The sequence below is a fragment of the Rhipicephalus sanguineus genome, unplaced genomic scaffold (genome assembly GCF_013339695.2).
Source record: "Rhipicephalus sanguineus isolate Rsan-2018 unplaced genomic scaffold, BIME_Rsan_1.4 Seq971, whole genome shotgun sequence".
Classification (NCBI taxonomy): domain Eukaryota; kingdom Metazoa; phylum Arthropoda; class Arachnida; order Ixodida; family Ixodidae; genus Rhipicephalus; species Rhipicephalus sanguineus.
This window is the reverse complement of record NW_023616402.1, coordinates 40855-60001: the sequence shown is the minus strand read 5'-3', so window position 1 is coordinate 60001 and position 19147 is coordinate 40855. Positions and strand designations below refer to the sequence as shown.

Genomic DNA, 19147 nt, shown 5'->3' with positions numbered 1-19147 from the left:
TCCGTCAGTATAGTTATGTGCTTAGGACTTCGATAGCGAAACAAGCAGCGACGTACCAGCGTTCTTTATTATTTTTTAAAAGTACCCCTAACCCCCCCCCCCCTTTTTTTTTTACTAAAGCACGAGTATGGTTTTGTTGTCACCACCCTTGCGCGTTTTCTTGCTTTTATTGCTGTCACACTTGACTCTGCGGTCACTCCTATAGCTTCGTTGGGTCCAGCTGTTTTTTGTTGTCAAACGCAGCCCCAGAAATTCCTCTGCACGTACGCTGCATGCTCTATGTGCACGACCGCCTGAGGCTGTAAAAAAGGGCGTCCCTCCCGTCCAGATGCAGCGGCGGGCCGTCTTTGAGACAGTTGCGATTTGCGGATAGACACAGATGCCGATCCTTCAGAAAAACAAGCATATATAAGTGCAGTAAAGCGGCACGCGGGGTGCCGACAAAGGTCCTTGAAACGAATGAACGGCGTGAACATGCGCTGCAGGGCACACACAAATGGAAAACCAGTAGCTTCAACTACTTGGGTCAGTTTAAAAAAAAAAGAATAAAATGCTCGACTTTCTCCCCTCCTCATTTTTTTTTTGTGATCTCTTTTTGTATCATTGTGGTGGCCCTCTCCCCGCCACCAACCCCGCGTTTGCTGATACTAGTTGATACCCCCGCAACTACAGCGTAACCAGCCTAACCCCCACCGACCAAGGGGACGCGCTCCACACCCCGCAAGAGTTTTCAGGAGAAACTGGCGGCAGCGCCCCTGGCGGGCGCTCAAGCTGTCGACGCGGAGAGGGCCGCGGCGGCGCGGCGCAGGGATACGGCAGTGAGCCCACTGCCCCATTCTAGTACACTGTATCGACAATCCTAACAGTGCGCCGCTGACCCGATAGAGGGCGAGAGCAGTAGCGCCACCATACCAGCTCACGAGGCCTATAAGGACTTCGATAGCGAAACAAGCAACGACGTACCAGCATTCTTTATTATTTTTTTAGAAGTACCCCTAACCCCCCCCCCCCCCTTTTTTTTTACTAAAGCACGAGTATGGTTTTGCTGTCACCACCCTCGCGCGTTTTCTTGCTTTTATTGCTTTCACACTTGACTCTGCGGCCACTCCTAGCTTCGTTGGGTCCAGCTGTTTTTTGTTGTCAAACGCAGCCCCAGAAATTTCTCTGCACGTACGCTGCATGCTCTATGTGCACGACCGCCTGAGGCTGTAAAAAAGCGCGTCCCTCCCGTCCAGATGCAGCGGCGGGCCGTCTTTGAGACAGTTGCGATTTGCGGATAGACACAGATGCCGATCCTTCAGAAAAACAAGCATATATAAGTGCAGTAAAGCGGCACGCGGGGTGCCGACAAAGGTCCTTCAAGCGAATGAACGGAGTGAACATGCGCTGCAGGGCACACACAAATGGAAACAGTAGCTTCAACTACTTGGATCAGTTTAAAAAAAAAGAATAAAATGCTCGACTCCCTCCCCTCCTCATTTTTTTTTTTTGTGATCTCTTTTTGTGTCATTGTGGTGGCCCTCTCCCCGCCACCAACCCCGCGTTTGTTGATACCCCCGCAACTAGAGCGTAACCAGCCTAACCCCCACCGACCAAGGGGACGCGCTCCACACCCCGCAAGAGTTTTCAGGAGAAACTGGCGGCAGCGCCCCTGGCGGGCGCTCAAGCTGTCGACGCGGAGAGGGCCGCGGCGGCGCGGCGCAGGGATACGGCAGTGAGCCCACTGCCCCATTCTAGTACACTGTATTAATAATGCATGCTTGGTGCTCCGGCAACACAGGGCGCATCCGTAAGCTGTACGAGGAGCGGGAGAAACAGAGGCAAAAATGCAGCCACCCTGCTTATGAAAGCTTTGGAGCAAACCATCACTCAGATGGCATGGGAACAAAACCCAGGAAGACCTTGGCGGAGGCACAACGCAACGAAGAGAAACTAAACGCCCACATCCCACATTGCGGAGAGTGGGGAGGGGACAGAGGATCGAAAGGACGAGAAAGAAAACAAAGTAGGAGAACACAAACGAGGAGGGAACCTGAATCTCACCTTCACACAGCTGATAACCACGGTCGAGCAAAGAAAAGGAGACAACGAAAAAACAAAGGGAACGATAAGTCACTGTATTACCTGAACATGCAGGGAGGCAGACGAGAACAGAAATGGCAGGAACTCTATGAAATCTTGGACAAGGGACACATCGAAATAGCCGGCCTGACCGAGACCCACCTACGCAATGACGAATACCCCCCCACACATACTGGGCTTGCATGGGAGGGCCTAAACCGCCAGGGTGGTGACCGAAAAGGAGGGGGCTTGGGCTTCTTGTACCGCTTGGATACGCAGTGGGAGAGAACTCTACAGGGCTGTACAGAACATATGTGGATGAAAGGCACACTGGGAAACCTGGAACTGGCAATTGGGCTGGTCTACCTATGGACGGGGGCAGACTCCTACCAAAAAACGTGGAGACTCTTGGATGCGTGGAAAGAGACATCCAGACCATTGGCCTCCCGACCATCATTATAGGGGATTTCAATGCCCACATCGAGGACCTTGATGGAAAAACAGACCGAATGGGGAGGTATCTCCTGGACTGGGCTGACAAAGAGGGGCTAGTGATCCTAAACACCTCCGATAAATGCGTTGGGAAAACTACGTGGGCAGTATCGGACAAACAAACATGTATAGACATGTATTGCCTGGTCTCCCCAATACAGTTTCCCCGGGTGGTGGGCATGTCCATTGACACGACGGGTGCCCAAAGTGTGGGCAGTGACCACAATAGTATATGGATAGAACTGAGCAGCAGCTATCGACCAAGACCAGGGGTAGAAAGAAAAGAAAGACACCATGCCCTGCCAGAGTGGGCCATAGACAAACTGGTTGAAACCCTGGAGAACTCTGTGGAACAGGTAGACACGGACGAGTACGACGTTTTCGAACAGTGGGTGGTCGACAACATAAATTCTGTCACAAAGACATCGAACCCTGCCACAAAGACGCAAAAACACCGCCGCAAAGCATGGTGGGACAAAGAGGTCTCGGAGGCTCTGTTCAAGCGCAAGCAAGCGTGCCGCGCACACCGTCAAGCACTGAAGCATGGGTCCACGGGGGATAATATCCTACAGTTGTGGGAAGCCTACAGGGTGGCCAAAAGACACATGGCCAGCGTAGTACAAAAGAAAATGCGGGCAATAAATGTACGCCTCCTGCAGAACATCAAAAAGGCAGGGAAAGACTCTGCCAAGAAGTTCTGGCAGTACATAGGCACCCAGCAACCTCCAGTACCCCAGACCCAGGCAAGCCTACAAGACCCGGACACTGGGCAAGCACTCTCTGAAGAAGAATGTCTCCGACTTGTGGAAAAACACTTCAGTGCAAAGTTCCATTCTATGGCAAGCGCAGCAGAAGACACAGACCCGGAGACCAGGAAGTCACTCAGCCCATGTGACACAATAACGGCTAGAGAGCTTGAACGAGCTATCAGGCATTTGTCTGGAAACACAGCTGCAGGGCTGGACAGAATACCTGCACTGCTTCTCAAGAAGATGGGCTCAACTGTTCGGCAACTACTCCTCGCTGTCCTCAACCGGGTGCTTTTGAGCGGCGAGATCCCGAAAAGCTGGAACCGCTCACGTATCCGGCTCATCCTGAAAAAGGGCAGCGATAAACGCCACCTAGAAAGCTATCGGCCAATTGCAGTCACCTCTGTATTATACAGACTCTTCTGCTGCATCCTGCGACAACGCATGATGTCCTGGGCAGAGGAAGTCCTAGGGGAACTGCAAAACGGCTTCAGACCAGCACGATGCCTGGAAGACAATTTGTTTGTTGTGACACAAGCCATTGAGATTGCGGCAAGAGAGGAAAGGACCCTAATGATGGCCTTTCTCGATATATCGCGTGCATACGACTCAGTGGAGCACAGACTTTTGTGGGAGGTGTTGAGGCAGCAAGGCCTGCCCAGCAACCTACAACAAATTCTACAGTCACTATACACAGACAATGAGGCTGTGATCCACTGGGAGGGCAATGTGACACAACCGATAAAAGTCTCTAAAGGACTGCGACAGGGATGTCCCTTGTCCCCTGTGCTATTCATGCTCCTGGTAGTTAACATGGAGAGGAAACTGACAGAGAGCGACACAGGCTTCAACCTTACCTACTGGGATCAGGGAGTGATTTGCCCACGTCGCCTGCCAGCCTTAGTCTATGCCGACGACATTGTGCTACTGGCAGACAGCACAGAGGACCTGCAGCGTCTGCTAGACATATGTTCAGAGGAGGCACAGGCCATCGGTCTGCACTTCAACTCCGCAAAATCGGCATGCATGGTTATGGCGAGCCAAGAGGACCCCATGCAATACACTGAAAGCAGACTCATGCTCCAGGGAAACCCTATAGAGTGGACAAGCACCTACAGATACTTGGGAGTGACATTGTCAGCTGCACCTCACTATACACACCACTACGAGAGTGAACTTAAACCCAGAGCAATGAGGAAGCGTGCTTTTCTGAACTCCAGGGCACTTTGGGCTTTCAACAAATTTGAAGTCACCAGAGAGCTCTGGAAGTCAGTAGCGGTCCCGGCCTTGACTTTTGCAAACAGTGTGCTCTGCTTGTCATCCGGGACACGTCAGTCCCTCGAAAGGGAGGCAGGTAGAGCAGCACTGGGCGTCCACAAGGGCGTACCAAATGAAGCGGTGCAGGGCGAGGTGGGCTGGTCTTCCTTTGAGGCTCGGGAAGCAGTGTCCAAACTCGCCTATGAGCGCCGGCTGAGCCAACTACCAGACGGACGTTGGGCGCGTGAGGTGTTTAAGTACATCCACCTAAAGTGCATCAACACAAAGTGGGTGCTGCGCACAAAACGCCTGGCGGAGCGGTACGAGGTCGCACCATGCCGACTTACGGAGAAACCTCAGTGGGACAGGAGGACCAAGGTGCGGGAAGCCGTCCAGGAGGCCGAAAGTGCCAGCTGGCGGACGATGGTAGCAGGAAAGCCCGCTTTGAGTTTCTACAGTAAAGCAAAACAAGCGATCGAGAAAGAACCGCTGTACGAAAACTCAAAGGGAAGCGGTCTCCTATGTGAAGCCAGGTGCGGCATGTTGCGAACCCGACTGCTGCGGGCGACGTACACACCCAACCTTGACACGACATGCCCCCTGTGCACCCTGGAGGAGGAAAGCATCGAACACATCGTGCTACGCTGCCCAGCATTGAAACCACAGGTCTCCGCCACTTCATCTGCGGCCGCTACGCCACCGGAACAACGGCAGAAATTGCTGGCAATGGCGCTGGGTTTCCGGGAGTCACAAGAGCAACCGCAGTGGGAAACGGTGGAGGCAACGAAGCGTCGATTAGAACACTGGTGGTGTGCGAACTATCTGCAGGATAGAACAGGTCCGGCAGCAAATACACCAAACCAATAGTTAGAGACTTTGACATGTCTCGCTTGAAGACAACGACGATGAAGTGCGCGCGCGACCACACTGGCGCTGTGGCACGAGCGTCATGCTGGTGTCGAACGTTAGCCATATGTGACTCCAATGCCTAAGCTGCGCTATTTAACGTGTTCATGTTTCCTTGTGTAAATAAATCGTCGTACAGCCACAAGTGGCTGTACAGACGTAACAGTTGGCGACGAGGAAGACTCTGGACTCACCGGCACTTCACCGACGTCAAGGAACGGAACGAGATGGCGACGCCTGACTTTGGTCGGCTACCCGAATTCAGCGGCAGCTCCGGCTCCTGGAGATCCTGGTATGGGAGGCTACAGTTCTTCTTCGAGGCTAACGACATTACGGACGCTTCCAAGAAACGTGCTCATCTGCTAACGTTATGCGGGGAACAGACTTACGACGTCGTCTGCGCCCTCGTTCAACCCAAGCAGCCCAACCAAGTGAGCTACGATGACATAGTCGAGATGCTCAAGGCGCACTTTGATCCACAGCCGTCGGAGGTCTTCTGCAGGGCACGCTTCCAACGTCGTGACCAACGGCATGACGAAACGGTCAGTGATTACGTAACAGCGCTCAAGAAGCTAGCAGCAGATTGCAATTTTGGAACAAGCGTAGACGCTGCGGCGAATCCAACCATGCTGCCTCTTGATGTAATGCTGCGTGATCGTTTCGTTTGCGGTCTTCGGAACGAGCAGGTCCAGCAACGGCTGTTCGCAGAAAAGGACTTGACTTTCAAGAGAGCCTTTGACATTGCACTGCGAGCTGAAAACGCCGTCGAAGACCAGAAAAACGTGAAAACGGAATTCAAAGAGATTCACGAAGCCTGCACAAGTATCTGCAAGACAGAAAATCAACGTCACTCGAGTGCCTCTGCCCAAAGGAAGAAACAACACTGTTGGCGTTGTGACGCGCAGCATAGTCCGGACACTTGCAAGTTTCAGACAGCTTCCTGCAACTACTGCAAGAAACGCGGACACATTGAAAAGGCCTGCCTGAAAAAGCGGAAAGAGGCAAGAACAAACAAGAACAACAACATCGAATATCCCCGACAAGGAACTTCGACAGTGGCCTCAGCACCAGTCACGACTCCAAAGGATTCACCAGACGCGGCACTTTACGAGCTCAACACCTTAATCGACGCGTCCAGCGCGCAGAAGGTCATGACTCAACTACGCATACATGGCAAGACCTTGGAGTTCGAAGTCGACTCGGGTGCAGCCTGCACACTCATCAGTGAGGCCACGTTCAAAGCCACGTGGACAGATGACCCACCACGGCTTCAGACGGACAACATTCTCCTACGCACATGGTTGGGCCAGTCCCTCCGAGTTCTCGGATGTGCAACGGTGGATGTAGCGCACAAGAACAGGAATTTCACATTACCGCTTGTTGTCATCAAAGGAGCAGGTTGTAACCTCCTCGGACGAAACTGGTTTCCTCATCTGGGTATACAGATCACGGGCATCAATGACGTATCAGACGACAAACTTATTTCGAAGCTTCTAGACAAGTACCAGTCTGTGTTCGACGAGGACATCTCAGGACACGTCGGTCCTGCGGTACAACTTGAACTCGTGGAAGCAGCGAAACCAAAGTTCCTAAAATCATGACCGGTTCCTTTCGCGCTGCGGTCAGCTGTAGAAGCTGAATTGGATCGACTGCAAAGTCACGGCATAATCGAGCCTGCGCAGCATTCGGATTGGGCAACGCCTCTCGTACTTGTTCGAAAGAAAAACGGCTCGTTGCGAATATGCGGTGACTACCGTTGCACCGTGAACCAGGTATCGAAGAAGGCAGACTACCCACTTCCAACAACAGATGAAGTCCTTAGCCACTTGAGGGGAGGCAAGGTATTCAGCACCCTGGATTTGGCACAAGCTTACCAGCAACTTCACGTAACGCCAGAGACAGCAGAGATATTGACCCTGAACACGCTGAAAGGGCTTTACAAGGTCAAACGATTGCCTTTCGGAATCTCTGCAGCTCCAGCCATTTTTCAACGCTTTATGGAGACTATGCTGTCTGGCATCACAGGCGTTTGCGCATACCTAGATGACGTGATCATCAGTGGAAAAGACGCCACTGAACACGCCGAGAGACTGGAAGAGGTTCTGAAGAGGCTGCGCAATTGCAACCTTCGTCTCGGCAAACACAAGTGCTGTTTTGCAGTGCGAGAAGTTTCTTTTCTGGGACACCGAATTGACGAGACAGGCGTCCACACCAACGAAGAGAAAGTTCGAGCAATAACGGATGCTCCAGCACCAAACTGCAAGCAAGCACTTCAATCATTCCTTGGAATGCTGGCTTTCTATGACAGGTTCTTGAAGAACAGGGCAACAATTGTCAGCTGTCTCTACCAGCTCCTGCAGAAGGACGCCACGTGGAGATGGGAGACCAAGCATCAAGAAGCATTCGATAAACTGAAGAGATTGCTTCTCAGTCAGACCGTACTGGCACACTACGACGAACAGAAGGAGCTTCTCGTCTCATGTGACGCTTCACCATACGGCATAGGAGCTGTTCTGTCTCAACGTGATGAACAGAATAGAGAGGCGCCAATCGCTTTCGCATCTCGGACGCTAGGGACAGCGGAACGCAATTATGCTCAGTTGGACAGAGAAGGCCTTGCCGTAGTGTTTGCTGCACACAAGTTCCACAAGTATATTGCGGGAAGAAAGGTGACTTTCGTCACGGATCATCAACCGCTTCTCGGCATACTGGGTCCAGGGAAGCCAACGGCTCAAGTCCTGTCACCACGGATGACCAGATGGTGCATCAAGTTGTCGGCCTATGACTACAACATCGTCTACAGGCATGGCAAGAACCATCAAAACGCGGATGCGTTGAGTCGATTGCCACTACCAGAACGTCTCGATGAACCCTGGCCACCAGGCGACGTACTATTGTTCGAAGCTTTGTCGAGACCTCCGTTCACTGCTACAGAGATAGCACGTCTGACACAAGAAGACAGCATCCTGCAGAGGTTGTACAAGGCAGTGCAGGATGGCACAGTGGAGAAACTCACTGGAGATGAGTTCACTCCTTACCGACGACGAGCGACCGCACTAGCCTTTCATCGCGAGTGCCTGACACTTGGATCACGGGTGATCATACCGAGCTCAGCACGATCCCACGTTCTGGCACTTCTGCACGCTGGTCACCGAGGCATGGTAGCCATGAAGAAGTGCGCAAGGAGCTACGTATGGTGGCCCGGAATCGACAAGGTGATCGAAGAAACGGTGCGACAGTGCCGTGAATGCCTTTCAACGCAGAACAGCCCACCCAAAGCTCCTATTCCCTCCTGGGACCGTCCCAAGACACCATGGCACACGGTGCACGTTGACATCGCGGGGCCACTACTCGGGCGCACCTACTTGGTTGTTGTGGATGCACACACAAAGTGGGTGGAAGTCCGGCACGTGACGCAAGCAACATCCGCGGTTCCCAATGGACCACAAACAATCCCCAGTACATCTGATGGATGTTCAGTGCCGGATGTTCGTGAGTCCAGTGGACATCCGTACACATCCCAATGACGTACGGCGGATATCTGACGGACCGTCCCGCGCAAACAAAAAGGCGTTAAACTGGACGTCCTGGACACGTCTTTCACGGATATTCAGACGTCCGCCGGACTCAATAATTTGGACATGAACGTCCACGGGACACTAGTCGGATTTTAAATGCGGACATCCGTGATAAATCCGGAATTTTTGAAGCCTTAATTAACCCATATATGCCCAGTGTCCTACATATAGGACGCTTCTTTGATGCACTCTAACATCGCTATTTCTTTAGCTGATTACTAGCGCCGCCTACCGCACATCAAGCAGGCCTCATTGAGGCCTCCTTGATGTGCTGTAGGTGGCGCTACTCATCAGCTAAAGAAATAGTGATGTATTGGGGAGTGCATCAAAGAAGCGTCCTATATGTAGGACACTGGGCACATACGGGTTAATAAAAGACTTACATGCATCATTCAGTTCATAATTAACAAGCCTAATATCTAAATTAACAGTTATGACTATTCAAGTTAATATACAGTGCCTTTATCATGCATATTTTGGCTAATTTGGTGCACGTGGAAGCGGTTCTCATACATCTATGATGACTGCACACCAATGTAACTTACATTAAATATGTTGAATGGGCTCTTGCTGAGGATGTTGTGTCTTGAGGTAATATGTTGAAGGTCTTTTAGTTGCTTTGAGGGCACATATTTGTGAATGCAACAGCACAGTAAAGAAAGTGAAGCATGGTGCATAGGTTGTTAGGAGTACAGCTTCTGAAGCATTGAAAATGGAGAAGTATGAGTTGGTTTTTGTTGGTGTATTGCTTGTCATACTTCAGCTTTTTCCATGCTTTAGAGGTTGTACTCTATTCAAGAATCAGAGCACCAATTATATGCACCATTCTTCACTTGCTTTACTGTGCTGTCGCGTTCACTAATAAGTACCCCAAGGCAAATACAGGACAGTCTCAATGGTAACAGTTGGATGAGTGACAACATATTAGCACAGAGCACAAGATCCACAGCAGCAACCCATTCAACAACACCCATAGCATTCCCAGCAAGTTCAACATCTTTAATGTTGACTGCATTGGTACACAGTCATCATAAATAATGCATATAAGCCTTTTAATAAGCCTTGTGCAGCTTTTCGTGACGATATGACTGAGGCATAGACTTGCACATAAAGCAGATCAACAGTATTTTTATTAAAAAGCATGCTTTTTAATAATACCACCTGGTAACACCTGGTAACACATAATAACACCTGGCACAGCAGACCCTAGCATATGAACACATTACCTAAAAGCTGATAAGGACCCACAAGAATTGAAAATAACAAGATAAAGTGTTCATGTTAATTTCAACATCAGTAGAGTAGCACAGAAAAATAATAAATGCACCTTGAAGTCACTTAACACAGCATAAAGTCTAGTGTTCCTTTACTAAGTAATCTGCCCTTAACTTGTTTTTCTGAAGGAAAATGAAATTACTAGAATAAATTGACTACGCTTACACCTGAACCACAATTCTGCAACCTAAAGGAACTGAATAGAAGTGAACAAATATCGGGCACAAGGAATACACACACATTTTGTACAGACATGAAATGGCATGTTTCCAACAATAAACAGTAATTCACATGATGCAAAAAACAGATGGGCTCTTTCATTTGATGTGATGAATATAGACTGTAAGCAATGACACATTATCTGTAGGTGTATCCAGAGCATGGACTGCACAGAAAAGTTAATCTACATAAAGTAGAACTACAGCATGCAACATACAGCAATGGATACACAATGTAGAAAACTGATTGGGATACTTCGCTAAGGCACACCTTTCCTGTAGCAGGAAAATGTTCTTGGTGCAGCAAATATACTGGGTGTCCCAGCTATCTTTAGCCAAGGGTTGAAAAATACAATATTAGAGGCAGGCGAATGAAATCAGTTGCGAATTACTGACAGCCGCCTTGCGCACCACGGACAATTTTCTGTTCCCTAGTTGATTAATTTGTTAATTAGGATTAATGAATTAAATTGCTAAATATTGACTTTAGGCAAGAAATGCGACTTGCAAAGTTCAAGAGTGTCTTCAGAAAGCCCCATTGCATTATTTGCGATAAAGAAAGTCTCATAAGATTTTTTCCAAGCTGCAAAAAGAACCACGTGATGCTGCTCTCAGCTGTGGCTTAACCACGTGGTTCTTTTTGCAGCTTGGAAAAAATTGTATACGTGAGACTTTCTTTATCGCAAATTATGCAATGGGGGTTTCTGAAGACGCTGTCGAACTTTGCAAGTTGCGTTTCTTGCCTAAAGCCAATATTAGCAACTTAATTAAATAATCCTAATTAATAAATTAATCAATTACGTAACAGAAATTTTCTGTGTGCAAGGTGGCTGTCAGCAATTTGCAACTGATTTCACTCACCTGCCTCTAATATTGTATTTTTTAACCCTTGGCTAAAGATAGCTGGGACACCCGGTATATGTGACTAAAACACAAACACAAAAAAATAAGACGTGGTGAAGGTATCTCGCACTAAATTATACACATAACACTGTGGCCTCACAAAAGTATGGCTATGCAATAACAGCAACATATATTATGTAGAAGATAACAGAATCCTTCGTGACGTAAAACTATGTATATTAACAGGCTCTTGCAGGTTATTTTACAAGAGGGCCGAATACTGGTCTCACAAAAGTGCGGCTTTGCAGTGACGTCAAGATAGTGCTACGTGATGAGATGCAGATGACAAATGACAGCTAAAAAAACCGCTTGCACTCTACACTGTGTATGAACCATGCACTGGCATCTTCAAAGCTAACAGTGGGTCAACAAATAGATACACATATAGGACAAACAGAAATTTAGGCAAAAAATATCTCGTAATTAATGTTGTGGTTTCCTCGCACATATTTTGTACAGAGGCACAATAAAAAGAAGCAATGCATGGCTTGCAGTGACCTCATCGTAATTGCCATGTCACGTTAATGTTATCAGTACACCGCATCAGGTTCTTTCTTATGCATGCACAGAGCCCAGAACAATCCAGCGGCATTGTGATCACATCGAAGTTGGTTAACTGTGACCTTATTATGCTACCTAGATGTCATCAAAGCGATCATGTTGGAATACAGCATGTTAAGAACCTGAATCCATGAAACCACATGCAAGCTATCAATAGGAACGTGAAAATATCTCCAAAAATAAAAACAAAAATACCATGGGGTAGCTACCTTCAGTCTACAGAACATGCCTTGTTGTTGCACAGTCCACAGAAGATTCCCAAAGTTGCACAAGGTTCAGTCGCACAGGCACACACAACCAAGCAGGAACTTTTCTCAGATGCACCTACAGTCCCTTGATCATGGCTCCAATCATTTGAACCCAATGGTAATGACAATGGCCTCCACTTGTTCTGCAGAAACATAAAGGTGCACAGTGATTATAAACGTGTGAGGTACGGGAGAACAAAACAGTGCAAGCTTGCTTTGTGGATAATCATCAAGACATCGCACAATATAGCCTATTTGAATGACCACCTAAAGGGACGAGTCGTGATCTAGACAGCTAATTTTAATAGTCGAAGGACACTTCTGCAGTAAAATCGGATCCACGCATGAAGGTTGGGCGAGTTGGTAAGGATCCATTACGAAGGTATTAACAGCGCATAGATGTTAAATGGTCGGGATAGGCACCAGCAAATCAGCGCTCTTTGCCTCTACTTATCCTATCGTTGTTCGTTATCTGTGCCTTGTTACTACCTTGTTAATGCACCACACTGGTATGCCTATTCTTCCTTACTCATCTTATACGCCTACCTTTGTTCTACTGGTTTATGACAATGCTGTTGCGTGGAAGTGACACCCATGTCTATGGAAGGAACACCTTGGCGACTGCATGCGCTTGCACTTACTATGGGAGTTCGCTTTCGCGCTCTTCATCACTGTCACTACTGTACGCACAAACGTGAGCAGATCTCAAGCGGCATCTGTACATTGTTCCCCGTCATCGGTGTCTACGGGTGCTAGGTATTCGCGGCAGTCCTCTTATTCAGAGCTCACGTATGAGATTTAAGCTTTCTGAGCTGTTCCGACCGCTTGACCATGATGCTTCGGTACGTTTAACAAGGAATCCTCGGAACAAAGACGGTTGTGTTTACAACAATTCGCAAAAACTTCAATCAATTTCTTAGCCTCCTTGCTTGTTTTCTCGCAAACACGCCCGTCAGGTGGTCGCGACGTGCGTAGGAAGCCAGAACAAAAGTGTGACGCTTAGAATAACAGAGAGCTGAGCTAGTTGGTAAGTATTCATTCTAAAAAGACAGGGCGTGCAAACACGGACACAAGAAAGAAGTCAGGACACCACAAACGGAAGGCGTTTCTGGTGTCCTGACTTCTTTCTTGTGTCCGTGTTTGCACGCCCTGTCTTTTTAGAACAAAAGTTTGACTTGGAATACGCGAGTTGTGACGGTAGGCCTAATCGCAGTTTTGTTAACGGCGTCAGCACTCCCCGCGCAAAAAATGGCCCTCTAACAACATGCACAGAATAAAAATTTGCTCACCGTGTTCCCAATGCGCACAGTTGATGTGGTGCGATACTTGTAGCGTCTCGAAAGGCGCGCGAAAAAGCCCAGCTGCAACGACGCGACTTCCGTCGGTTCTCACTGTTGATGGCCATGACGATTGGAGCTGAACGGGCAACGCGAAACCGAAACGCCACAATAACGTACGGCGACAAGACAGACCAAAACACCGGTTCAGCGAGTAGAGGTTTTCTTTAGCCGTTTAGCCGTTTTGTTCCGGTTTTCGAAAAACAATTAAAAATAGGTGGTTAGAAGATTTTATATTTTCTTGAGCACTACGCCAGGAGGTGATTTTGCAGTATGACTTGCAGTGGCAGTCACTTTCAATGTAAAATCAAACGACTTTTGCTGATGTTTTACATATTATTGAAATCATCGTGATCATAGCATTTAGCTCCACGTACGTGCTTATAGCGCCGACAAAAGCATAAATCAATTATTGTCCGTGGGAGGACATCCGCGGGACGATCGCTGCTGGTAAATCCGCAATCAAACATCCACAGGACTTCCACCGTATTTTAGAGTGCGGACGTTTCTTTACATCCGAAAATGTACGTCCTCCGTTTGTACGACAGATGTTATTTTCCGGACGTGGACGTTCGGCTCTAAATCGGACATCCAATGGATAAGTGTGGTCCATTGGGTTGTCATCGATGTGCTACGAAGCATCTTTGCTACGTTTGGCATTCCCCGAAAGGTCGTCTCCGACAACGGAAAAGCCTTTATTTCGAACGAGATAAGGCAGTTCTATACGGCAAATGGCATACAGGCTACAACATCACCAGCTTACCATCCTGCCACAAACGGCCAGGCAGAACGCTATGTGGCAGAGCTGAAAAGAGCACTCCTGAGGGATACAGACAGGTCCATACAGTGTCGACTTGCAAGATTCCTGTATAGGCAGCACACGACCATTCACACTGCTACAGGAATGTCACCTGCGAGAGCAATGTTTGGACGAGAGCTTCTATGTCCTCTCGATCTTCTCAAACGGGAGACGGAAAGACACATCTCTGAGAGCCAGGAGACATTGACGAAATCCCGTCGCTTCGCAGTAGGAGAGAGAGTGCTCATCCGACAGTTTTTGAAAAAGCCAGATTGGATTGAAGGCGAAATACTGCGCCGCGTCGGACCACGATCCTGGCTTGTAAAAAGCGACCACGGAAAGGTTCGGCGTCACCTCAACCATATGAGGAAAACGAGCCAGACCGGACACACAACCCAATCACCGACAGATTGGAGCGTAGCAGATGATTTCTCGGACACAACGTCAGAAGAGACGCCGTCGAGTTCTGCTGATCAACGGCCTGACTCGCTCAACATGCAAAACAACCCTCCCTCGCAACCGTCGACCTCGACGTCACAAGCAGGAACCACCCGGAAACTGCGACCACCAGAGGTTAGGCGGCCTCCAGACCGCTATGGAGACTTCGTCTAAGGGGGGAAGAATTGACATGTCTCGCTTGAAGACAACGACGATGAAGTGCGCGCGCGACCACACTGGCGCTGTGGCACGAGCGTCATGCTGGTGTCGAACGTTAGCCATATGTGACTCCAACGCCTAAGCTGCGCTATTTAACGTGTTCATGTTTCCTTGTGTAAAATAAATCGTCGTACAGCCACAAGTGGCTGTACAGACGTAACAGACTTATTGTGCCAGATCCGGATTTCCCGTTTGATCGCCCGTTACAAAGGGCAGAGCAACAATATCATCATCATCATCTGTCAACGGCCGTAGTTGTCCGCCGCCGCCGCCGGTGTCCGTAACCACTATCGCTCGAAATAATTAAAAAAAAAACGAAATAAGAAAAAAAATTCCAGGATGGAACGAGGCTCGAACCTAGGCCCTCTGCGCCAAACCGAATGGAGACCCAGTAAAAAGATAACATCCAAATGCGGAACAGAGTATTCAAAGGGCAAAAAGCGAATTCCGTGCGGATTAAGAGGTAGTTCTATCTTTAAGGTCCTCTGCAACATGTCCCAAAAGAATATGGCATTATTGCAGTCAATGAATACATGTTCAATAGTTTCAGGCCGATTACACAGGAAACACATGCTTCCCCATGGTACATAAATCCCTTTATCCTCCAGCCACGTTTTCACTGGCAAGGTTCCTGTATGAAGCTTGAAGAAGAAGGTCTTTACGTTAGGCGGTATCCACATGTTTTTAACTCGTTTTAGAACGTCTTGGCCGTGTGCTTTTTTAAACATTAACCGATAAACGGGGACAGGGAATACATTTTGAATTAGGTCCTTCATAAGGCGCTTTCTTTTCACGTTAGATAAGTAATCCATAGGAAACCTTGCTCTTAGGAATCGATAGGACAACACAACTTCGCGGAAGAATGGCGACAAGGAGTATCGTTCTCCCCTCTCTGACGATACAAAGAAGTCAGGCATATGATGTAATAACATTCTTTGAAATAAACAACATAAAAAGGAATCTCTTTGATCTCTTATCAGCATGAAACGTGATATACTGCTTGGTTGAGAAACAGATGACACAGAGAAAGACCTCCTTGCTTAACTCGACGAAACAAATTAGTTCTTGCTGTGCACTCCCATGTAGATCTCCAGATGAATGTGACAAATATCCTGTGGATTTTTTAAATGTTTTTACGCGTACAACTAAGTGCTTGCAAAAGGTACATAATTTTAGCAGCCAGAAAAACGTTACATATTGCGGACCGAGAGAAAATTGATAATTCTCGACCACCCCATGCTTCAGCTGTCGCACGCAGTTCCTCCGCCTTGCCAAGCCAAAGCGAGTCGCTGTCTTTATATCTGTCCAGGCCTATGGTACCCCGAGATAACGGCTAGGTGTCGTGAGCCACCAAATATTTCCAAAAGAATTGGGCGTGTGATCCCAATTGCCATGCCACAAACCCACACTTTTATCCTTATTCATCAAACTTCCACTTGTGTCGCAAAACCTTTCAGTGATATCTTAATAACGAATTGACGCTCTCTCCATCAACAGCAAAAAAGGCAATATCGTCGGCGTATGCCAAAGCACGCACTTCACATGCCTGTAACCTAAACCCTTTAATTCCAGCACTGCTAATAACTTTCCTACAGAGTGGTTCCAAAAATAAAGCAAAAAGTAAAGGACTTAACGGACACCCCTGGCGCACAGAGGAAAGGACTTGTATGCGCTGTGAAAGTTCTCCGTTCACAATCAGATTTGTAGTTGAGCTTTTGTATGCCATCCTAATACCTTTACACATGACCGAACCAAGACCAACGTATTCAATTAACATAAACAGAATATTGTGTGGCACCATGTCAAAAGCTTTGGCTAGATCTATTTGTAACATAGCTACTTTAAGAAGTGCACTATCACAATACTCCAAAATGCTCCTGGCTACGTGAATATTCGTGAATATGCTCCTACCCTTAATGCCGCAGGTCTGATGCGACCCGACCAACTTGTGTATTACCCCCTGCAACCTCCTCGCCAGCACTTTCATTAATACTTTGTAATCCACGTTCGTCAACGTGATTGGCCTATATCCTGTCACTTTACGTAAGACATGTTTTTCTTCTCTTTTAGGAATAAGTACAGTGTGCGCGCGATTGAACGATGGGGGCAAGGTCCGCCGATCTAAAGACTCTGAAAATACCTCGTGCAGTGCTGCGGCCATATCCGACTTGAACGCCTTGTAAAAAGCGGCATTAATCCCATCTGGACCAGGTGACTTGCCCGTGCTAAGATCGTCTATCGCCCTCTCAATTTCCCCTATTGTAATAGTCATTTCTAATAGGCCGGCGTTGCTGCGCCCGGGTTGTACGAGACGAAAGTGGGATAAAGCGTTCGGCGCACCCATATAGCCGCTTAAAACCGGCTTGACTTGGCTTGAAGTGTATAAGTAGGTGGCGGCAGAATCGCTGAATCGCTGGGCTAGGGGACGGTAACTAGAGTTTCCCACTAACTGTGAGAAACTCTATGGTAGTTTGTTCTCCGTGGTGGTTGTTGGTGTAGATTTTGACAGTGAGCTGTGTGCACTAGCGAGAACCGCCTCTGCCCGTGGGGACGTACTACGTGGTCGCATTGTGTAAGAGTGTTGTAGAAAGCGATTCATCTGCATGTCGTTGCCGTTTTGTTAATTCTGCCAGTTCTACGATATCGCCGTGTTCAGTGGACGCTTATGAGCGGAGGGAGCTTCTCCGCGGTGCTTAGCAGGTAACGCCAATCTCCCGAAATGTTGGCCGCCAAATCTATAAGCAATGATAACGAGCTGTACGAGCATGAAATAAAGGCCATGTGTTATGCGATTTGTGAATGTCTCTTTGATGCACAACTAGTGTTGTGGCGTGCGTGGATGTGTGGTAGAAGTGCGTGTGTTGCGTGATCGAGGATCGATCGCTATCAGTTGGACTGTCATTTGGGCGAATTACTTGGACCAACACGTTTATTTAAGCTTCGTCTTGAGTAACTGCGCGTGACAGATATGGAATGCGCAAGCTGGAAGCGACGGGATATGAACCGGCGTTCACCCGGCGTTATTGTCGAGTGGCTTAACATATATGCTGTCGCCGATTAGGTAGTTGTGTACAAATGAAAACGGAAATAAAATAGAAATCTTATTGTTAGGAGCATTGTCTAGCTTACATTCCCGACACCTAAACGTCTTTCTAAAAGTCAACATTGCCGCAACACAGTTGTGTCATGCGGTGAAGTGCACAAAGTATACTGCGGTGAAGCGCACATAGTACGCGCGCGCGTGTGTGGGCCTTAATTATACACGCGCCGTCCTCTGTCTCATTAGTGGTGATGCGGCGGACAGCATCACCACCAACTCCAGCCTCTGTAATGAGCCCTTATCAATTTACTCTGTGAAAAAAAAAATGTGACAAGCGATTGGCAAGGCAGTAATTCTTCTAATTTATTGCAGGATTAATTCAAAATTGTTGCATGACACCTTTAAAAAAGTGCGAAATGCCTATGACAGACTCCAGTGGTACTCCAGATTTCGTGCCATCACATATATATGCTCCAAAATGTAAATGATTATTAACGAAGTATATACTCAGGCTAGGTATAGGAGATGATCATCTATATTTCATTAATTTTCTCTGAAAAGTAGTAGCTTATGGTTCACATTATTGCGTTCTTTCGAGCAATCAAGAAAAATAGCTATTGAAGAATGGTAAAAAATTATAGGTGCAGTTTGTCAAGGAAGCAAGTTGCGCTTTGCAAGAAAATGATTTACGAAAGCCATGCGGTGCCAGAACTAAAAGCAAGGTGGTTTCAGGAAACTTATGGTGACCTGCGATGATAGCATGCGTTGAAGCATCTTACAGGGGCTGCTTGTTGGAAAGATGGGGTGGTAATTAGGCAAGTGCCTGTCATCAGATGGGGAGATGCATCATCAAATCTTTAAAAAATAGCTACGAAGGGGATGCTAAAAATTTCTTGAAGGAATTAACACAACGCAGTACTTATTAAAGCCTCCAATTTAATGAGGTTATCACTGGGGCTAGCAGGTACCTTAAATGAGCTGGCAACTTTAGTAATACCCCTCATAGGTCAATAATTATTGGATTCACAGCATGCTATGGATGAGATAGGATTATGCAAATGGGGCA

General features: G+C 47.8%; 1 protein-coding gene across 1 annotated transcript; it reads left to right on the top strand.

Moving 5' to 3' along the window:
* Positions 1–5692: 5692 nt before the first annotated feature.
* LOC125756851 (uncharacterized) lies at positions 5693–7066 on the top strand. Its single transcript, XM_049411814.1, has one exon. The coding sequence runs from the start codon at positions 5693–5695 to the stop codon at positions 7064–7066; it is 1374 nt and encodes a 457-aa protein (XP_049267771.1).
* The last annotated feature ends 12081 nt before the right edge of the window (positions 7067–19147 follow it).

Bases quoted from the DNA above. Each gene is read 5' to 3' on its own strand.
- LOC125756851 (XM_049411814.1), top strand. From the start codon at position 5,693: ATGGCGACGCCTGACTTTGGTCGGCTACCCGAATTCAGCGGCAGCTCC.